The following is a 20,105-nucleotide window of genomic DNA, read 5'->3' as shown; positions in this document are numbered from 1 at the left end:
ACTTTGCATCCCCATGACTATTCTGTAACAACAAATCTGTACTTCTTAATCCTTTCACCTCTGTTACCCATCCCAGCTCCCCTCCCATCTGGCAACCATCAAAATGTTTTCTATATCTATGAGTCTGTTGCTGTTCTACTTGTTCATTTATTTTGTTTTTTAGATTCAATTGTTGATAGGTATGTATTTATTGCCATTGTATTGTTCATATTTTTATCTTTTCTTCTTCTTCTTAACGAAGACCTGTTGACATTTCATGTAATCCTGGTTTGGTAGTGATGAACTCCTTTAGCTTTTTCTTATCTAGGAAGCTCTTTATATATCCTTTGTTTCTAGATGATAGCTTTGCTGGGTAGAGTAATCTTGGTTGTAGGTTCTTCCTTTTGATCACTTTGAATATTTCTTGTCAATCCCTCTGGCCTGCAGTGTTTCCATTGAGAAATCAGCCGACAGTCCTATGGGCACTCCCTTGTAGGTAACTAACTGCTTTTCTTACTGCTTTTAAGATTCTCTCTTTGTCTTTAACCTTTGCATCTTAATTATGATGTGTCTTGGTGTGGGCCTCTTTGGCTTCATCTTGTTAGGGACTCAGTACTTTTTGGACTTATATGCCTATTTCTTTCACCGGTTTAGGAAAGTTTTCTGTCATTATTTATTGAAACAGGTTTTCACTTTCCTGCTCTCTCTCTTCTCCCTTTGGCACTCCCAAGAAGCAAAAGTTGGTACACTTGAAGTTGTCCCAGAGGCTCCTTATATTATCCTCATTTTGCTGGATTCTTTTATCTTTTTTTCTTCCCGATTTGGTGTATTTTGCTTTCTTATATGCCAAATTACTTATTTGATTCCCACTTCATCTACTCTACTGTTGATTCCCCATAAATTATTCTTCATTTCAGTTAGTATAGCCCTCATTTCTGACTAGTTCTTTTTTATGGTTTCCATGTCCATTTACACGCTGTTAAAGTTCTTACTAAGTTCATCTACTCTTTCCCTAAGTTCACTGAACATCCTTATAATCAGTGTTTTGAACTCTGCACCTAGTAGATTGTTTCCATTCTATTTAGTTCTTTCACTGGAGTTTTATTCTATTCTTTCATTTGGGACATGTTTCTTTGTCTCCTCAGTTTAGCATCTTCCCTGTATTTGTTTCTATGTATCAGGTAGAGCTGCTACATCTCCTGGGCCTGGTAGAGTAGCTTAATGTAGTAGGTGTCCTGTAGGATCCAGTGGCACAGCCTCCCCATTCACCCAAGGTGGGAACTCCTGGTGTGCCTCCCCTGTGTGGGCTATGTACCCCTTCCTCCAGTTGTAGCTCAGCCTTGATTGCTGTTGGCACATCAGTGGGAGGGATTTATCCCCAGGCTGATTGGCTGTAAGGACTGGCTGCAATCACTATAAAGGATCAGCTGTGCAGGGGCCCACCTCACAGGCAGAACTTACTTCATCCAGGCTCTGGTACCCACTGAGTCCACCTCTTGATTGTGTTGCTTGTAGAAGTGGTTGGGTGGTACTTTGATGTGGTCTGAAGCTGTCCACTGGGTGCACTAGCTCTGGGGCCTCCTGGGAAGTACAGGCCAAGGTCAGCCACTGCCTATGTTCCACCTTGAGCTACCTAGCATGAGCTACAAAGCTATCTGCAGATGGCTGCTGCTTGTGCTAGGCTTGGAGGTGCCTGGGAGAGGCCACGCTGTGAACCAAGGCCAGCTGATACTAGTGCCAGGCCTGGGGCTACTTAGTGAGAAGTATTGGGCATGCTAAGGCCAGATGCTGCTTGTTTAAAAGGTTTTAGGAAAATTTGAAGCATGAGCCAAGACAGGCCATTCATGGAAAAGCTACTGGAAACAGCTTGGGTGGGCCTAAAAGTTGGGTGGGGTGGGGCCTCAGGGAATCACCAGGGTGAGACAAACACTAATAGCCAGGTTGATGGACACTCAGATATGGAGATAATGGGAGAAGAGCTCAGAAAAGGAACAATGGCCTCAGCCAGCACTTCTGATTGGGAGAAAGTTGCCTCTTCAGCCCTCACTCTGAGGCCAGACATTTCAGTTCCTCTTCATATGTCCCTGGTGCCTGTAAGCTGCTGCCTCAGCACTAGAGCTCAGAGGGAGTGAGTCTGAGTAGGTTCACATGCAGGCCCATTAAGAGGAACTGCCTGGGACTGCAGAGACCCTCTGTCTCATTCAGCCACAATTCTCACTGGTTTTCACAACTAGATGTTATGGGAATTCTCTTCCTGGCACTGAAACCCTGGGCTGGATGCCTGGTGTGGGGCTGGGACTGCTTGCTCTTCAGCAGGGAACCACCGCAGTGGAGATATCCCTTCCGTTTTTATCCACCCTATGTGGGTGTGGGACCAGCCTGCATCTCCGCCCCTCCTACCAGTCCTGATGTGGCTTCTTCTTTAAATCCCTAGTTGTATGACTTCCAATCAGCTAGATTTCAGGCAGTTCTGCATGGTAGTTGTTCTGTAGTTTAGCTGTAATTTTGATGTCACTATGGGAGGATGTGAGTATCACATTTACCTACACCACCATCTTGACCCTACTCTCTTAACACATTTTTGTATATGACACCTTACAATGTACTTTAACAAAAAGTGTTAGTTTTTTTTTTCTTCTTTTTTTTAAGCCTCACCCAAGGACATGCTCATTGACTTTTGCTTTTTAGAAAGAGGGGAAAGGAGAAAGAGAGAGAGAGACATTGATGTGAGAAACATTGATTGGTTGCCTTCCCAAACGCGCCCCAACTGGGGATAAAACCTGCAACCTTTTGGTGTATGGGACAATGCTCCACCCAACTGAGCCACACCAGTCAGGGTCACAAAATTTGTTCTTTATAACTATATTTTGTGCTTTATAGTAGTAAATGCTATAAAGCTCCCTGAAAACTCATCTCTATAATCTCAAATATCTATGTACCATTAGAAGTTCATGTGTATAAATATTTGTATGTATGCAGAAATATATACGAATACATGATATATAATTATGTAAACATATACACAATCTTGACTATATTTGAAATATTATTTTTTAAATGCACGAACCTTTCTCTTTTTTTTAATCCTTACCTGAGGATATTTTTCCATTTATCTTCAGACAGAGTGGTAGGGAGGGAGGGAGGAAGAGAGAGAGAGAGCGAGAAACATCGATGTGAGAGAGACACATTGACTGGTTGCCTTTAGCACAACACCGACCAGGGCCGGAGATGAACCACAACCGAGGTATGTGCCCTTGGCTGGAATCAAATCCGTGACTCTGGTCCATGGGCCAATGCTCTAACCGCTGAGCCAAACCGGCCAGAGCAAATGTACAAACCTTTCTAAAAATACTTTTGAAAATAAATTCTGACGTTTTTATTTTTAACAGTGTAAATTATTCAAAAGAGAAAATATATGACGACCATGCTTCAAATCAAAAATTGAAAAAAATTAAGAGACAATAGTAATTTTTTATAAAATTCGTTAAGAAAAAAAACAACTTCAAATGTTTGTGTTGATTATAACAGAATGTGGGGTTCTTTCTTTGACAAATTAAGTTTCTTTCTTGGAATTACAGTTCATGAGAGCTGAAGAAATCTTTCTTCCTGGAACTTCAGATCATCTGTAAAATTTCAATCATGTGCCAGTGAACTTGGGAATTGAGGGAATCATGCTGACTGTTCACTACTCTTTGTTGGCTTTCAAAGTAGAATGAAGGGGGTGTGTAAACCATCCCCACCTGATTTATGAATGACCAAAGTGGGAGCTATCAGCATGCCATTAATATGAATGAGCTCATTAGTGCCCACATTGCTCACAGTATCGGTGGAGGGGGTTTGTGGTGTGGAATGAACATGAGAGCATTCTTTAAGTTCTGATTTGAAAATAATATTGCTGATGTTCCTGTTCTGTGAGACTGACCATATGCTCATGAACAAGCTGGCTTTGTGTTAATAAACTGTGAACTCCTGAGGAGGACAGGAAGTCTGCTCCTTAGGTGGACTGGAGGAAGGAATACTCATGGTTAGAAAGAGACCACGAGGATGTGAAAACTATGGATGTGCACTAGAGTTGAAAGAATTCCTGGCAATTTATTTAGCTATTCTGCAACTCAACATAAACTCCACTTTTAACTTTGTCAAGTTATTCTTCTATTTAGGAAAATAAACAGTACAGAAGTTGGCATCATAATGGGTCCACGTAACTCAAGATGCAAGCCTACTGTAATGTATATTTTTAGATAATGGTTCAAACTCACTGCAACTCTTACCCCACAAGTCTAGATGCCATGTGCTGTATTTTAATCTGAGCTCTCCCATCATACAGGCAGTCAGATAAAAAGGCAGAACAATCCCTGGCCAGCATGGCTCAGTTGGTTGGAATGTCATCCCATACACCAAGAGGTTGCAGGTTCGATTCCCGGTCAGGGCATGTGCCTGGATTGGGGGTTCAGTCTGGTTGAGGTTCATACAATAGGCAACCAATCAATGTTTCTCACATCGATGTTTCTCTCTCTCTTTCTTTCTCTCTCTTCCTCTCTCTAAAATCAATAAACATATCCTCAGGTGAGGATTTTTTAAAAAGGCAGAACAAAAAGCAGTGACTGGTTTTATTTATCCTACACATTAGTTAGAACATATCATCAAGGCCAGATGCAGGTGAAGGATGGGCTCCGCATTTTAGCGATAACAGTTTATTGCTACCGGGAAGTACTGTGTCGGCAGTTAGACAGACGTGAGCAGTGCAAGGACGCTGAGGCAGGTACAGAAGGTCAGTGCAGCAGAAAGCCCCAGGAGTCTGGCAATGGACATTGTAGGGTGGGACCTCGCCCCCAGGGTAACTTTCCTCCCCTAGAATATAGCCGGTTATGTGGCTGGGACCTCCCCACCCTTTGATATCACTGGATGCATTTACACCCCCTGAGCTTTCCTCCCTAGTGATAAAATCTAGGCGACAGTTGTAATTCATCTCCAGGCCTAGAAAAGCAGCAAAACCAAACAACTGCATGGCTGACCTCAGGACCAGCTGTATTGGATAATAACCCCCTACCCTGGTGCTGACCAATCAATCAGTGCAGACCCTGATCCTGAAAGGACACACCTGGAAAGCTGCCGCATATTCTACTGAGATCTTCCCCTGGGACCTCCCCTAAAATCTCCACTCTTAAAACCCTTAGGATGAGGACCTGGGGCGCCCTCCCTTCTGGGAGCATGCCTGCGCCTTTCCCCTCCCTTTACCTCTCTCCTCCCCCAATCTCAAGCTCTAAGGGCCTTTCTTTTGCCTCTGTAACTGTTTCCTGAGCCATTTCTTCTACCACTCTCTTCTTCCACCTCTGTGATTTTCTAAATAAACTTTTTCTTATAGTTTGAGTCTTGCTTCTGAATTCTTTCCTAGCCAGAACTCAAGTACCAAGGTTGCTGAACCCAGGTCCACGGTCTAACACCTGGTACTGGTCCTGCTGTTGCCAACAGTATCGAGAGTATCTCTAGCAAATCGACAGTATCTTTAGCAAATCGACAGTGTCTTTAGCAAATCGACAGTGTCTTTAGCAAATTGTGAGAACTATGATATGATATGGATAGGTATCAAAACTGATTAGAGAAGTTTAGTATTGAATCTTATCTCTATCATTAATTTTCTCAGTAGATTAGGGATTTGATTTATCTTTCTACCTGACTTTTCTCTTTAGCATAACAACAACAACAACCTCTTACTAAATGCAGGAGCACAGCACCTTCAGTGGAACATGACACAAAATACACCTCAGCTATAGCCCATGCCTGGAAAGCTCCCCACCTCCCTATTGCAACAGCCCTTTGATAAGAGAAGCCCTTTTCATCAACCTGTTAAAAGCTCCTCTCTCCACCCAGGCCGTGTACTCCCTTCTCTCCTGACTCATTATATTTTCTTTGTAGCACTCTTCACCACCTGACATTATATTAGAAAACTGTGTATTCTTTAAAATACTTTTATTGAGATATACTTGACATATAATATTGTACTAGTCCAAGGTGTACAACATAATTTGATATATTGTACATATATATTGAGAAATGATCACCACAATTAGTTAATAGCCATCACCACACATTGTGCAAATTTTTCTTTTTTTCTTGTGATGAGAGCTTTAAGATCTATTCTCTTAGCAACTTTCAAATATTCAATAGAGTGCTATTAACTATAGTCACCATGGTGTACATCACGTCCCTAGGAATTATCTTGTAACTGGAAGTTTGTACCTTTTCACCACCTTTACCCATTTAGTTCCCTCCCTCACCGCACTCATGGGAAACCACCATTCTGTTCTCTGAATCTGTGAGTTGGGTTTTCACTTTTTAAGATTCTGCATGTAAATTGAGACCATACGGTATTTGTCTTTCTCTATCTGACTTATTTCACTTAACATAATGGCTTCATGGTCATCCACATTATTCCAAATGGCAGGGTTTTCTTTTTTATGGCTGAATAATATTCCATTGTGTATATATACATCTTCTTTATCCATTCATCTGTTGATGAATATGTAGGCTATTTCCATGTCTTAGATAATGTAAATAATGCTGTAGTGAACATGAGGGTGCAGATGTCTTTTCAAGATAGTGAAATAGTGAATTCATTTCCTTCAGATAAATACCCAGAATTTATTGTGGAATCTGATCTTATTTATTTTCATGTTTTGTTTTGTTTTTGTCTGTACCTGCCCCCCCACCCCCAATAAATGTAAGTTTCTTAAACAGAGGTTTGTTTTCTCTTATTTTCTGCTTTATACCCTACACAATGGGCTCAATAAACATTTATTGAATGATTACATACTTAACTCTCATTATCTACAAGAAACCCCTCTTTAAACCCATTTAAAGTAAAATCCTAATTTCACTGACATTCACTCACTTGAGATTTGTCATGATGTATGGCCCTGGCCGGTTTGGCTCAGTGGTTAAAGCGTCAGCCCGCGGACCAGAGAGTCCCAGGTTTGGTTCCTGCTAAGGGCACATACCTCCATTGCAGTTTGTCCCCAGCCCCAGGTGGGGTCGTGTGGGTGGCAATTACTTGATTTGTCTCTCTCACATCAATGTTTCTCTCTCTCTCTTCCTACCTCTCTCCCTCCTGCTCTATCTGAAGATAAATGCAATAATATCCTCAGGTGAGGATTAAAAATAAATAAATAAATAAATAAATAAATAAATAAATAAATAAATAAAACATGATGTATGATTTTATTTTCAATAATTCTGAAGGCTTCTACAAATATTAATAAATGCACAATTATGTTACAGATAAAATTAAGTGGCTAATTTACTTTAGTATTTTAAAACAAGAAGTCATAATCTTCTTCATGCCAAAATTCTCACCAAAATCCTCACCAAAAACCATCCAAGTTAGCTGTTCCATTCCCAATCTTTTAGCTCTCTAAATCTCAGCAGTCTCTTTTTTTAAAATCTTTATTGTTGAATGTATTACAGATGTTCCTCATTTTTCCCCCATTGACCCCCTCCTCCCCACTCCTGCCCCCCTCCCACCTTTTCCCACACTATTGTCTGTGTCCATTGGCTATGCATGTAAGTTCTTTGGTTTATTTCTTCCCACCCCCCCCCCAACCCCTTTCAGTCTAGCAATGAATTTGTACTTCTTAATCCCTTCACCTTTTTCACCCATTCCCCCAACCCCCCTCCTCTCTGGCAACCAACAAAATTTTCTCTGTATCTATGAGAATGTTTCTCTTCTGCCTGTTCATTTTGTCTGTAGATTCCATTGTTGATAGATATGTATTCATTGCCATTTTGTTTGTTCATATATTTTATCTTTTTCTTCAAAAAGACCCTTCATGCCCTGGTCGGTTTGGCTCAGTGGTTAGAGCGTCGGCCTGCGGTCCTGAGAGACCCGGGTTCGGTTCCCGCTAAGGGCACGTACCTCGGCTGCAGTTTGTCCCCGGCCCTGATCGGTTGTGCGGGTGGCAGCCACTCGATGTGTCCCTTCACGTCGATGTTTCTCTCTCTCTCTGTTCCTCTCTCTCCCTCCCACTCTACCTGAACAAAAAATGGAAAAATATCCTCGGGTGAGGATAAAAAAAAAAAAAAAAAAAAAAGACCCTTCATCATTTCATATAATAATGGTTTGGTGGTGATGAACTTCTTTAACTTTTCTTGTCTGGGAAACTCTTTATATGGCCATCGATTCTAAATGACAGCTTTGCAGGATAGAGTAATTTTGGTTGTAGGTTCTTGCTTTTCATCACTCTGAATATTTTTTGCCACTCCCTTCTGGCCTGCAAAGTTGCTTTTGAGAAATCAGCTGACAGTCTTATAGGAGCACCCTTGTAGGTAACTAACTGCTTTTCTCTTGCTGCTTTTATTTATTTATTTATTTATTTATTTATTTATTTATTTATTTATTTTTTTATCCTCACCCGAGGACATTTTTCCATTTTTTGTACAGATAGAGTGGGAGGGAGAGAGAGGAAGAGACAGAGAGAGAGAAACATCGATGCGAAAGGGACACATCGAGTGGCTGCCACCGCACGACCAACCAGGGCCGGGGACAAACTGCATCCGAGGTACATGCCCTTAGAGGGAACTGAACCCGGGTGTCTCTGGACCGCAGGTGGACACTCTAACCGCTGAGCCAAACTGGCCAGGGCTCTCTTGCTGCTTTTAATATTTTCTCTTTGTTTTGAACCTTTTGCATTTTGATGATGATGTGTCTTGGTGTGGGCCTCTTGGGGTTCATCTTGTTTGCGACTCTCTGTGCTTCCTGGACTTGTATGTCTGTTGCCTTCACCAAGTTAGGAAAGTTTTCTGCCATTATTGTTTCAAACAGGTTTTGAACTTCTTGTTCTCTCTTTTCTCTTTCTGGCACCCCCAAGATGCGAATGTTGGCATGCTTGAAGTTGTCCCAGAGGCTCCTTACACTATCCTCATTTTTTTGGATTTTTTTCTCTTTTTGCTGTTCTGATTGGGCGTTTTTTGCTTCCTTATATTCCAAATCAATGGTTTGCTTCTTGTAGTTATGTACTCTACTATTGAATCTGTGTAAATTATTCTTCATTTCAGTTAATTCCTCCTTCATTTCTGACTGTGCATCCATCATTTCTGACTGGTCCTTTTTTATGCTCTTGAGGCCCTCACTAGTTCATTGAGCATCCTTATAAGCAGTATTTTGAACTCAGCATCTGTGAGGTTGCTTATCTCCATTTCGCTTAGTTCTTTTATTGGGGTTTGTTCTGTTCTTTCATTTGGGACCTATTTCTTTGTCTCCTCATTTTGGCTGCCTCTCTGTGTTTGTTTCTGTGTATTACTTAACAAGAGGTATGGGGCTATCTGAGACCAGATGCTGCTCGTTTGAAAGAATTTAGGAAAACCTGAAGCAGGATCCAAGACAGGCCAATCCTATGGTGAAGCAACTGGCAACAGCTTGGGTGGGCCTGAAAGTTGGGTGGGGCGGGGCCTCAGGGAGTCAGCAGGGCGGGGCCGCCAGTGTGAGCCAGGTTGCTGGAGTCCCAGATATGGCGGCTGTCTGCCGCCCCAGGGAAGGGCTCACCAAAGGAACAAAGGCCCCTGACAGCAAGTTTGTCCCTGAGAAAGCCCCCTCTCCAGCCCTCACTCCAATGCCAAAGAGCTCAGTTTTTCCCTGTATGTTTCTGGGGCCCCTCGAGCTGCCTCCCCTCCAAGCTTAGAGGGAGAGAGTCCGATAAGTCCGGCGCGGGCCCTTTAGGGAGCTGCCTGTGGCTCCAGCTGCATCAGCCTCCCTGAACCTCAGTTCCCGCTGGTTTTTCCAGCCAGAAGTTATGGGGACTTCTCTTCCTGGCACTGGAACCCTGAGCAGGGCACCTGGTGTGGGATGGGGACCCCTCAGTCCTCAGGGAGGACCTTCCCAGCCGAGGTGTCCTCCTGATTTTTATCCGCCACACGTGGGTGTGGGACCAGCTCGTCCACCTCCGCCCCTCCTACCAGTCTGGATGTGGCTGCTGCTTTAATTCCATAGTTGTAGGACTTCCATTCAGCTTGATTTCAGGTGGCTTTGAATGATGGTTGTTCTGTCGTTTAGTTGTAACTTTGATGTGGTTGTGGGAGGACGCGATACCGCGTTTACCTACGCCGCCATCTTGACCGGAAGTCTCTCAGCAGTCTCTTTATTAACTGTCTATCGTCACTGATCCATCCTTTATCTTCATTGATTTATTTCTGATACTTGCTCATTATCTCATCTAAAGTAATCTCAAATTTTAAAAATAGTAACTGAAATCGGGAAATATGACTTATAGTTTGGGAATCTAATTTGGGATTGAGTTTCAAAAAATCAATGCCCTGAAATTATCCACTAGAATGAGCTTTCTAATGCCGTTTTCCACAATGCTGTCTTGTAAATTATAAAGAAAAAGAGTAAAAATCCACTGGTTGCTTCCTGATAAATTCCAATGACCTACATGATACACAGAAAAATGGAAGAGTGCACAAGGACTCTGAGTGTATCAGTTGTTCACTAAAAATGTCCCAAGGTCCTTGGGTATGCCACCAAGATGAGGTGATTAAACAGCAGTGCCCCAAAGGTCACTCACAGACTCGCTTTAAAGGATGCTTCCCTGGAAGATTCCTAGAACTGCCAAATGAGAGGAGGACTCTACATGTAGAGAGTCTTTTTGAAAAATGGGGATTAAATCCCTAAAGGAGAAAATCGTATCGTGCTGATAACCCGAAAGCAACAGCCACTGAAAGCACAGGCTGCACAGACTTTGCACATGCAGTATGTCCCCAGGCCCACACACGACTGCTAACCTAAAAACACAAGGCCTGTCACAGTAAGAGGCAACAAGCATTCATTTAAGATAAAAACCAAAAGCTATTTGGGAATTACTGATTCAGGCAAAACCCCAAATAGCATTCTGATCAGGAAACAAAGGCAAAGGAATATTTATGAGAAAGGGAAGGAGAACAATTACATCAATTTCTATTGATGCAGAAAAGCTAACAGAGTGACGATCATTCTAAACAATGTTTTTAATTTTCAGTCCAGTGGCCGTCAGGTAGTCATATTTGCTTTCTTGTTATCTTTGCAAACAGTTCTTAGGGACACAATGTTGCTTTAGGCCCAGTCCAAAGGGTATTTTGTCCTGTTATAACATTCCAAAGGTCTGAGGCATAAGCCATGTAAGGCAGTTCCTCTGGGAGGGCAGCTCCACCTCCATTTTATTTTATTTTATTTATTTTATTTTTTGGTACATGCCCCTAGCGGGAATAGAACCCGGGTCTCTCTGGTCCACAGGCCAACGCTCCAACTGCTGAGCCAAACCAGCCAGGGCTCCGCCTCCATTTTAAAGCAGCTCCATTTATATTATTATTATTTTATTATCATTGTTATTATTATTATTTTACACTAACACACACCATTCTTGTGATTAACAAGTGGGTAGTCAGCATTCCTTAGATTGCCGTGTGAATTCTGAACAAGTGAGAGTTTAAGGCCTGAGGTAAGAAACAAATCAATTCCACTGCAAAATATCTAAAACCCAGACATTTTCTGAAACACAGAAGAGGATCAGCAGAATTCCATGTCTTGGCCCTCAAGTCACAGCAAGGCATCCTGTCAGAGTGTCAGTGATCTTTATACCCATCTCATTTTTTTTCCCAGCAGTGTTCTGACGTTATCTGCACTGTGTACAACAGATAGGTTCTTGAGCTAAATGTCTGTTTCAAGGAATAAAAATAACTTACTGTTCCGACAAGGAGAGTACTCAGCATATGCACTGAAATTCTGAATTGCTACGTAGCAAGTGCCAACTGGGTCCTTTTCTGGTGTGGATTTAAGAGTTCTCCAGTGGTATAGGGGCGCACAAGCCTGTGAAGTATCAAAGACAATAAGTATTGTTTTGATGTAGGTTCCTTGTTCTATGACTTGATTTGACTTGTTGATTAATATACCTAAATTTGTGACAAACTATGTTAATTATTAGCTGAATTATTTGGTCTCCAGCACGCTAATGAGGACCTCGGTAGTCACAGTTTATTAAACTTCTAAAGCCAATTTGTTAACATTAATGCACCACAGAATTGGAACAAATTAAAACATATAGAAAGGAATGGGGTTTTTCCCCCAGAGGATTTTAAATTAAACAAAAGTAAAATGGCAAAAATAAATATTTTCTTAAAGCAAAGAACTCCTATTTTTTAAAATACTGGAGCTACATAAAAGCAAATGGTCATTTAAACAGTGAATTAATCAGTGTGTTGCCTTAAAATGAGAACAAGTTCCATTCTTCATCTAATTGTTGCTTTAAGAAAACTACTCTCAAATCAAAAGATGCAGAGAAGTTTGTAAACCTCTGTTCTGTGGATTCCCCCTAGTTTATCACTGGAGGTGTATCTTATGATTTTTTAAACAATGGCTTTCTTTTGTATACACTAAACTCTTACCACAGTGCTCCTGGCTCTCTTTTTCACTTACCGGTTTTTATTCATGGTAAACCAAAAATTTATTTAAACAGTAGTAAGGAAAATATGATCCCTGTGTAAAATATCCTGGTTGCTTCTTCAGAAGCTTAGGTTATAACTAGCGTGGTATTTGAAAGGATATCAAATGTGAAAGAGGATATATGAAATCCTCTTTGAGTAAACTAAGTAACATTAATTTTGCTAAAAATTAAAGAGGCCATGAAAATAAATGTGTATTATACATAGGCACCTTTTTGATTTTTGTTTTGCTAGCTCGAGTCCTCCTAAGTGTTTTATGTGATCATTCAAGAACTCATTTCTAAGCACAGAGAATTACAGGTTGCTAGCATATGGAACCACTAGCTTATCTCCTGATTTGATGACATCACACTTAAAACAAAGCCAGAAAAGTAAAGCAGGTCCCAATTTTAAATTCCTTTCATGATTCCAAACGTGTCCTTGGTATTCAGTCCAAGGTATAACGACTTTAAGTAAAGATAACTTATACTGTCACATAAGTAGGGTGCTTCCAACAACTTCAGTTTTTCGGATTTGTTGCCCTATGTTTTGTGAGGCCTTGGACAATACCTAAAAACTCTCTCACTCATCTAAGTCCCTTATCTTCAGGCTCTCTTAGTGAACTGACACATTATGTGGTTAATACATTTAACATAAGGTGTGAATGGTGAAAAGTAGGCAAGGTTTGAGCACTGCAAGCATTCACCTGGGTGACTCCACATTATGGCAGCTGGCCTCACCTTCCTTGTCACCATAGGACATTTAAATGTCATGAAAATTCTTTCCAGTGTTTGTCTGCTGTCAGCTCTAAAATGTTATCCTGTTTATATCTTCTGTTTCACACTGATGTGAAATAGACTGATGTGATGTATTTGGCTTTGACCCAAACTTAAGTTGTAGAAATTGAAGTTCTAGTAATTGTCACAAAGAGTAAAATTTAATTCTTGATTCTGCTAAGTTTTAGTGCCCAAAGAAAAAATTAACTTGAATATACTCTCTATTATCCTATTTCCTATGCATTTTCCTTGAGAATGTAAGCATGCCCCATAATTAACCATTTGCATTAAAACATGATGTATGGCCCTGGCCGGTTTGGCTCAGTGGTTAAAGCGTCGGCCCGCGGACCAGAGAGTCCCAGGTTTGGTTCCCGCTAAGAGCACATACCTTGGTTGCAGTTTGTCCCTGGCCCCAGTTGGGGTCGTGTGGGTGGCAATTACTTGATTTGTCTCTCTCACATCAATGTTTCTCTCTCTCTCTTCCTACCTCTCTCCCTCCTGCTCTATCTGAAGAGAAATGCAATAAAGTCCTCAGGTGAGGATTAAAAATAAATAAATAATTAAATAAATAAAACATGATGTATGATTTTATTTTCAATGATTCTGAAGGCTTCTACAAATATCAAATAAATGCACAATTATGTTACAGATAAAATTTTAAGACTTTAAAGAACCAATATAGAACCCCTCAAAATTTCTAATCCCAAATAGTTTATTAGATGGAATCAGCTTTTCAATAGTAATTTACATAAGTCATACATACTAAAGGATAAAATTTTTTACCAATTCTGGAATGTGAAAACCATATCAATGCAAACACAATTCTAAAGAGAGCATATTGTAAATGCTGGGTTTGTAACTAGAGGCTATCTATGTTTTATAAGTTACCTGTTTTATGTTGAAATCTTTTGGGGGTTAACCACACACCAAATAAAGCAAGACATTTTCTTTAGATACTTATTAAATCACAATTTAAATAGCTTTTTAAAAAATCCTCAAAGCCAAAGTTATTGCTTTATTGTTCTGAGGAAATTAAAGCCAACAGTTTAAAAAATTTCCCCAATGAAAAAATTTCCCCAGTTAGCCCTGGCCAGTTTGGCTCAGCAGTTCAAGTGTCAGCCCATGGACCGAAGTGTCTCTGGTTCTATTCGTGGTCAAGGGCATGTACCTGGGTTGTCTTGCAGATTCGATCCCCAGGTGAGAGGCAACCAATTCAGGTGTCTCTCTCATATTAGTGTTTCTCTCTCTTTTTCCTTCCCTCCCTTTTACTCTCTCTAAAAAAAAATCAATGGAAAAATATCCTTAAGTGAGAATTGACAAAAGAAAATTTTTTAAAATTTCCAGGTTAGCTTAATACACTCATTTATTTCTCAATAACTTCAACATGTATCACTGCTCAGAATAATAAAAGAATAGAATCATGAAGTCATCGCATTTTAAAGCTGAAAGATATCTATTTGGGAGTGAGATTTTTTATTTTTGTTTTAAAAAGTATTGATGTACTCAGAGAACCATGTAATTAATAGTTATATTTTAAAATAAAGCTTTCCTTTCGTCCTAAAAAGGATCAGTGACACCATGGTAGATCAACTTTTAATGAATCCTATCAGTAGTAGTCCTATTTTTCTGGTAAATTTTTAATCAGCTCTTAAATGTACCACTTTAAGATAGAGTTTTTGTTTTCCTATCTTCCTGAATTGTTTTTGAAACATTTGAAAATATCTCATTGATTTTCTGGAAAACAAGCTTTATTTCCTATGGCTTTAAATGCTAAAATAGAGTCTCTAATTTTAAGCACTTAGTTTCTGTTTCAAAATGCTGATAAACTCATCTTTGAAAGTCTGACATGTTCTTGCATGAGAAAAGATTTTTGTAAATATGAGTTTTAAAGCATTTCAGTGTACACTTTATTCCAGACCACCCAGCAGCCCACGACTCATACTCACCACCACTTTTCCTCTGTGAGCTCTCACTGTTGCTCCAAACCATTGATTCGATTTAAACTCTATGGGTTCCTTGGTTCCATTCACTCTGATCTTTCTGTTGTCTGACAAAGAGTACATCAATTGTTAGTAAATTGTAAAACGTGGCAGCCAATTAAAATATGTCACAGTTTTTATAGGTAGAGGCATTTCTCTCTGACTAAGTCTAAGCTCAACTTTTCATTTAGAACATTACCAATTAAATGAAAAGACATATTTGAACATGACATTTCACCACTTAAGTTAAAAGAAGCATTTTACAACTTACATTTTCACAGTACTATAAATCTGATGTGGACTCTGATAGTCTCAAATCAAACTGTTGTCATTGATTTGTATCAGATCAAAGACGAAACATTTATAACTGCTCTAAGGAATTTCGATTCTTTTCCAATAGTGAAATGTCCCTAATTGGGGAAGCACAAGCTTTCTCTGGCATGGGTTAGCAGGAATCAACATGAAAGACTCCCCAAAACTTGGTTTTTAACTGAATAACATGTGTCCATGCAGCCACAGAAAATAACACCTCAACACAGTTTTATATACATTTTGCAGATGTCAGCATGAAGGGAGCTATCTGAGTAGAGACTCAACCCAATTATAACACACTTCAAGTCTTAATATAAAGCAGATACCTTTTTTTTCCCCACTCTTGATTCCCTGTTAACATATTTCCCACGTGGTTCTAACTGCATGGTTCTAACTGGAGCTTCATCAGTAATAGCTAATGAATTTCGAAAGACATCTGTACTAGGATATCTTATTGGTATGTGTTTCCTTAGGTATGCATTTCACCTTTCTTCCTTGACTATATAATGAATGCATTACAAAATGAACTTTAAACTCCTATCAAATGAAGCCAAAATATACACATAATTAACCTTCTATTGAGTTTACAATATAATTACAGACTTTAAAAAAAAGAATAAATTATATAAACTTAATCTTAACCTAAATTTTACATTTTGACATGTTAGTAGAAAATCATGAATTTCCTTCTTAAAAATGGTATGCCTTTGATGTTTCTGGGCCTCTTTTTTAAAAAAGAAGTTCTGGAAATCCTTACCCAAAATGCAAACAATTGGCAAAGAATTAGAAGATCTTACAGATTACAGCATAAAATTAAAATTATAAACATTTCTATTTGCATCTAAAAACCTTAAAAGATCGTAGAATTCAGAGTCAAAGGATCTTGTCACCATTAGTGGGATGATCGTGGGTAATTCATTTCATCTTTTGGAGTTCTGATTTCTTCTATAAAATGAGGTTGAGAACACCTTTCCGATTTCCTCTTTCACAAGTGACCACAGAGTCATGAAGATCACATGAGATAAAGGAACATAAAAGTGCTATACAAGCTGAGGACTCATATAATTAGAAACCTATAAACTCAATCTAAGTCCAAGAATTAGAAAGGACCTCACAGACATACAAGTATAATGTGTTATTATTAGTGATTTGTGGTACTCAGCAATGAAATTACTGACACCTCAGAGATAGTGTGGCTTTGATTAAGCCCAGGGAGAAAGTGCTAACACTGGCTTTCAGAGTTTGAAACTACTGGAAAGCAATGAAAAAAAGAGCAGCACCTCAAAAATTCAAATATACTTTCAGGAGATCTCAAAAGGACTTAAGAAAAGCAGGCTGCTGGGGGGAAGAAAATGGCTTACAGGGAGACAGAGCCAGTTCCAAATTTGGCCTCATTTTGCTAGAGAAAATGATGTGAGTCTCCCTTAGGGATTTCTGGGGCATCTTTTCTGCCATTATAAGGTTAAACTGTATAACCTGATTAGAATTGTAAATTGTGGGTTATTTTCCAGCAACAAATTTCTTCTGGACCAATGGACCCGAATAGGTATTGCAGGGAAGCAGAAATCAAGTAGCCCTAAATTTCATGAAGAAATTCTGAGCCTTAATTTAAAACAATAATTAACACTTGTCAGCTACCAGTTGGCAAAAAATAATAATATTCACTCTGTTTTCAAGATAATAACTTGATGCAGCATTTTGGGGAAATCATTTGTCAACATATATAAAAAATTAAAATTTAGACTTTTTTATTGAACAAAGGATTTTGTTAATAGAAATAATTGCAGAAATGTGTTAAGGTGCGATACAAAAATATTTATTGTACTATTCACGATAGAAAAAGCTGAAACATCTTAAATGCTCATAAATAGAAGATTCAAAAAGAAATTTGTTATCTATAAAATGGACTACTACCCAACTGTTAGAATATATACAATAGTTTGCATGCATTGAAACAATAATGTCTACAAAAATATATATATGTGTGTGTGTGTATGTGAGTGTGTTCTTGTTTTTTACCTTTCCCAAGGCTTAAAAAAGTACAGAAAAGTACAAAGACTTAATTATAACAAACACTGGTATTCCCACCAAGGAGAATGGGCAATTTTTAAGTTTCTTCACATTATTTACTTGAGTTCTCTAATGTTTGTATATGTGAAAAAAGACCCAAATATATAAAATCAGAAATGAAATAGGAGAAGAAACAACTAACACTACAGAAATACAAAGGATATAAGAAAAAAATTACAAACAACTATATGCCAACAAACTGGACAATCTGGAAGAATTCCAGAAATATACAATCTTCCATAGCTGAATCTGGAAGAATCAGAGAATCTAAATAGACAGATTACAACTAGTGACACTGAAACAGTAATTAAAACAAAAAAAAAAAAAAAAAAAAACCTCCCAACAAATAAAAGTCCTGGACCAAATGGCTTTACAAGTGAATTTTACCAAACATTCAAAGAAGAGCTAATACCTATCCTTCTCAACCTACTACCGAAAAAAAAAAAAAAAGAAAAATCAACAGGAGGGAATATTCCCAAGCTCATTTTATGAGGCCAGAATTATCCTAATTCAAAAATCAAATATAGACACTACAAAGAAAGAAAACTATAGGCCAATATCCCCAATAAACATAGATGCTAAAATCCTCAACAATATATTTGTAAACTGGGTCCTATAATACATTAATAAGGTTATACATACATAATGATCAAGTGGGATTTATTCTGAGGATGCAAGGTTGGCATAATATCCACAAATCAATAAATGTGATATGCTACATAAACAAAATGAAGGATAAAAACCACATAATCATATCATTAGATACAGTAAAAGCATTTCATAAAATCTAGCACGCATTTATGATAAAAACTCTCAGCAAAGTAGGAATAGAGGGAACATACATCAATATAACAATGTCAAACCCACAGCCAATATCATACTCAACGGGCAAACCTACAAGTATCACCCTTAAGACTGGGAACAAGACAGTGATATCACTTTCACCACTCTTATTCAACATAGTACTAAACATCCTAGTCACAGCAATCAGACATGAAGAAGAAATAAAAGGCATTCAAATTGTAAAGGAAGAAGTAAAAATGTCATTATTTGCAGATGACATGATACTGTACATATAGAACCCTTAAAGAGTCCACTAAAAGACTACTACAACTGATATATGAATTCAGTCAAGTCTCAGGATACAAAATAAATATCTACAAATCAGTTGAATTTTTATACACCAATAATGAATTATCAGAATGGGAAACTAAGAAAACAATCCCATTCACAATTGCTTAAAAAAAAAAAAAAAAAGCTAGGAATAAATTTAACCAAAAATGTAAAAGACCTGTACTCAAAAAATTGTAAGACACTGAAGAAAGAGACTGAAAAAGATACAAGTAAGTGGAAGCATATACCGTGTTCATGGATAGGAAGAATTAACATCATTAAAATGTCCATTCAGCCCAGTCGGTGTGGCTCAGTGGTTGAGCATCAACCCATGCACCAAGGGGTCGCCGGTTTGATTCCCAGTCAGGGCACATGCCCAGGTTGTGGGCCAAATCCCCAGTGGGGGGCATGCAGGAGGCAGCCAATCGATGTTCTCTCTCATTGATATTTCTATCTCTCTCCCTCTCCCTTCCTCTCTCTATAAAATTAATTATAAAATGTCCATACTACCCAAAGCAATCCATATAGTCACCATAGTCCCTATCAAGATATCAATGGCATATTTCACAGAACTAGAACAAATACTCCAAAAATTTATATGGAACCACAAAAAACACATGAATACTCAAACAATCTTGAGAAAGAAGAACAAAGTGGGAGGAATCATACTATCTGATATCAAACTATACTATAAGGCCACAGTAACCAAATAGCATGGTACTGGCATAAAAACAGACATATAGATCGATGGAGCCACCCAGAGAGCCCAGAAATACAACCACACCTTTATAGTCAATTAATATTTGACAAAGGAGGAAAAAACAGACAATGGAGTAAAGATAGTCTATTCAATAAGCGATGCTGGGAAAACTGGAGAGATACATGCAAAAAAATTAAACTAAGCCACCTTCTCACGCCATACACAAGAATAAACTCAAAATAGATTAAAGATTTAAATGTTAGACTCTAAACCACAAAAATCCTAGAAGAAAGCATAAGCAGTAAAATCTCAAACATTTCTCGTACCAATATTTTTTCTGATATATCACCTCGGGCAAGGGAGACAAAAGAAAAAATAAACAAATGGGACTACGTCAAACTAGAAAGTTTTTGCAGAGCAAAGGAAACAATCAACAAAATGAAAAGATAATGCACTGACTGGGAGAACATATTAGCTACTACACCTGATAATATCCAAAATTAATAAGAACTTATAAAACTCAACACCAAAAAAGAAAGAAAAAAGAAAAACAAACAATCCAAATAAGAAATGAGCAAAAGACCTGAATAGACACTTCCCCAAAGAGGACATACAGATGGTCAGTAAACATATGAAGAGATGCTCAACATAATTAATTATCAGAGAAATGCCAATTAAAACCACAATGAGATATCATCTCATACCTGTCAGAATGGCTATCAGCAATAAATC

At 38.7% G+C, this 20,105-nt stretch overlaps 1 protein-coding gene across 1 annotated transcript in view; it reads right to left on the bottom strand.

The window, feature by feature from the left end:
- Nucleotides 1–20,105, bottom strand: part of ITGA8 (integrin subunit alpha 8) — a 210,531-nt gene that overhangs the window by 161,225 nt on the left and 29,201 nt on the right. The window contains exons 3-4 of the mRNA XM_036263831.1: nt 15,146–15,246; nt 11,689–11,812 (exon numbers count right to left, since the gene is read on the bottom strand). Of these exons, the coding sequence (XP_036119724.1) occupies nt 11,689–11,812; nt 15,146–15,246 (225 nt within the window). The remainder of the gene's footprint in view (nt 1–11,688; nt 11,813–15,145; nt 15,247–20,105) is intronic.

Source organism: Molossus molossus, unplaced genomic scaffold (genome assembly GCF_014108415.1).
Source record: "Molossus molossus isolate mMolMol1 unplaced genomic scaffold, mMolMol1.p scaffold_m16_p_1, whole genome shotgun sequence".
Taxonomy (NCBI): domain Eukaryota; kingdom Metazoa; phylum Chordata; class Mammalia; order Chiroptera; family Molossidae; genus Molossus; species Molossus molossus.
The sequence above is the reverse complement of the archived record's forward strand: the minus strand, read 5'-3'. Positions and strand labels throughout refer to the sequence as shown.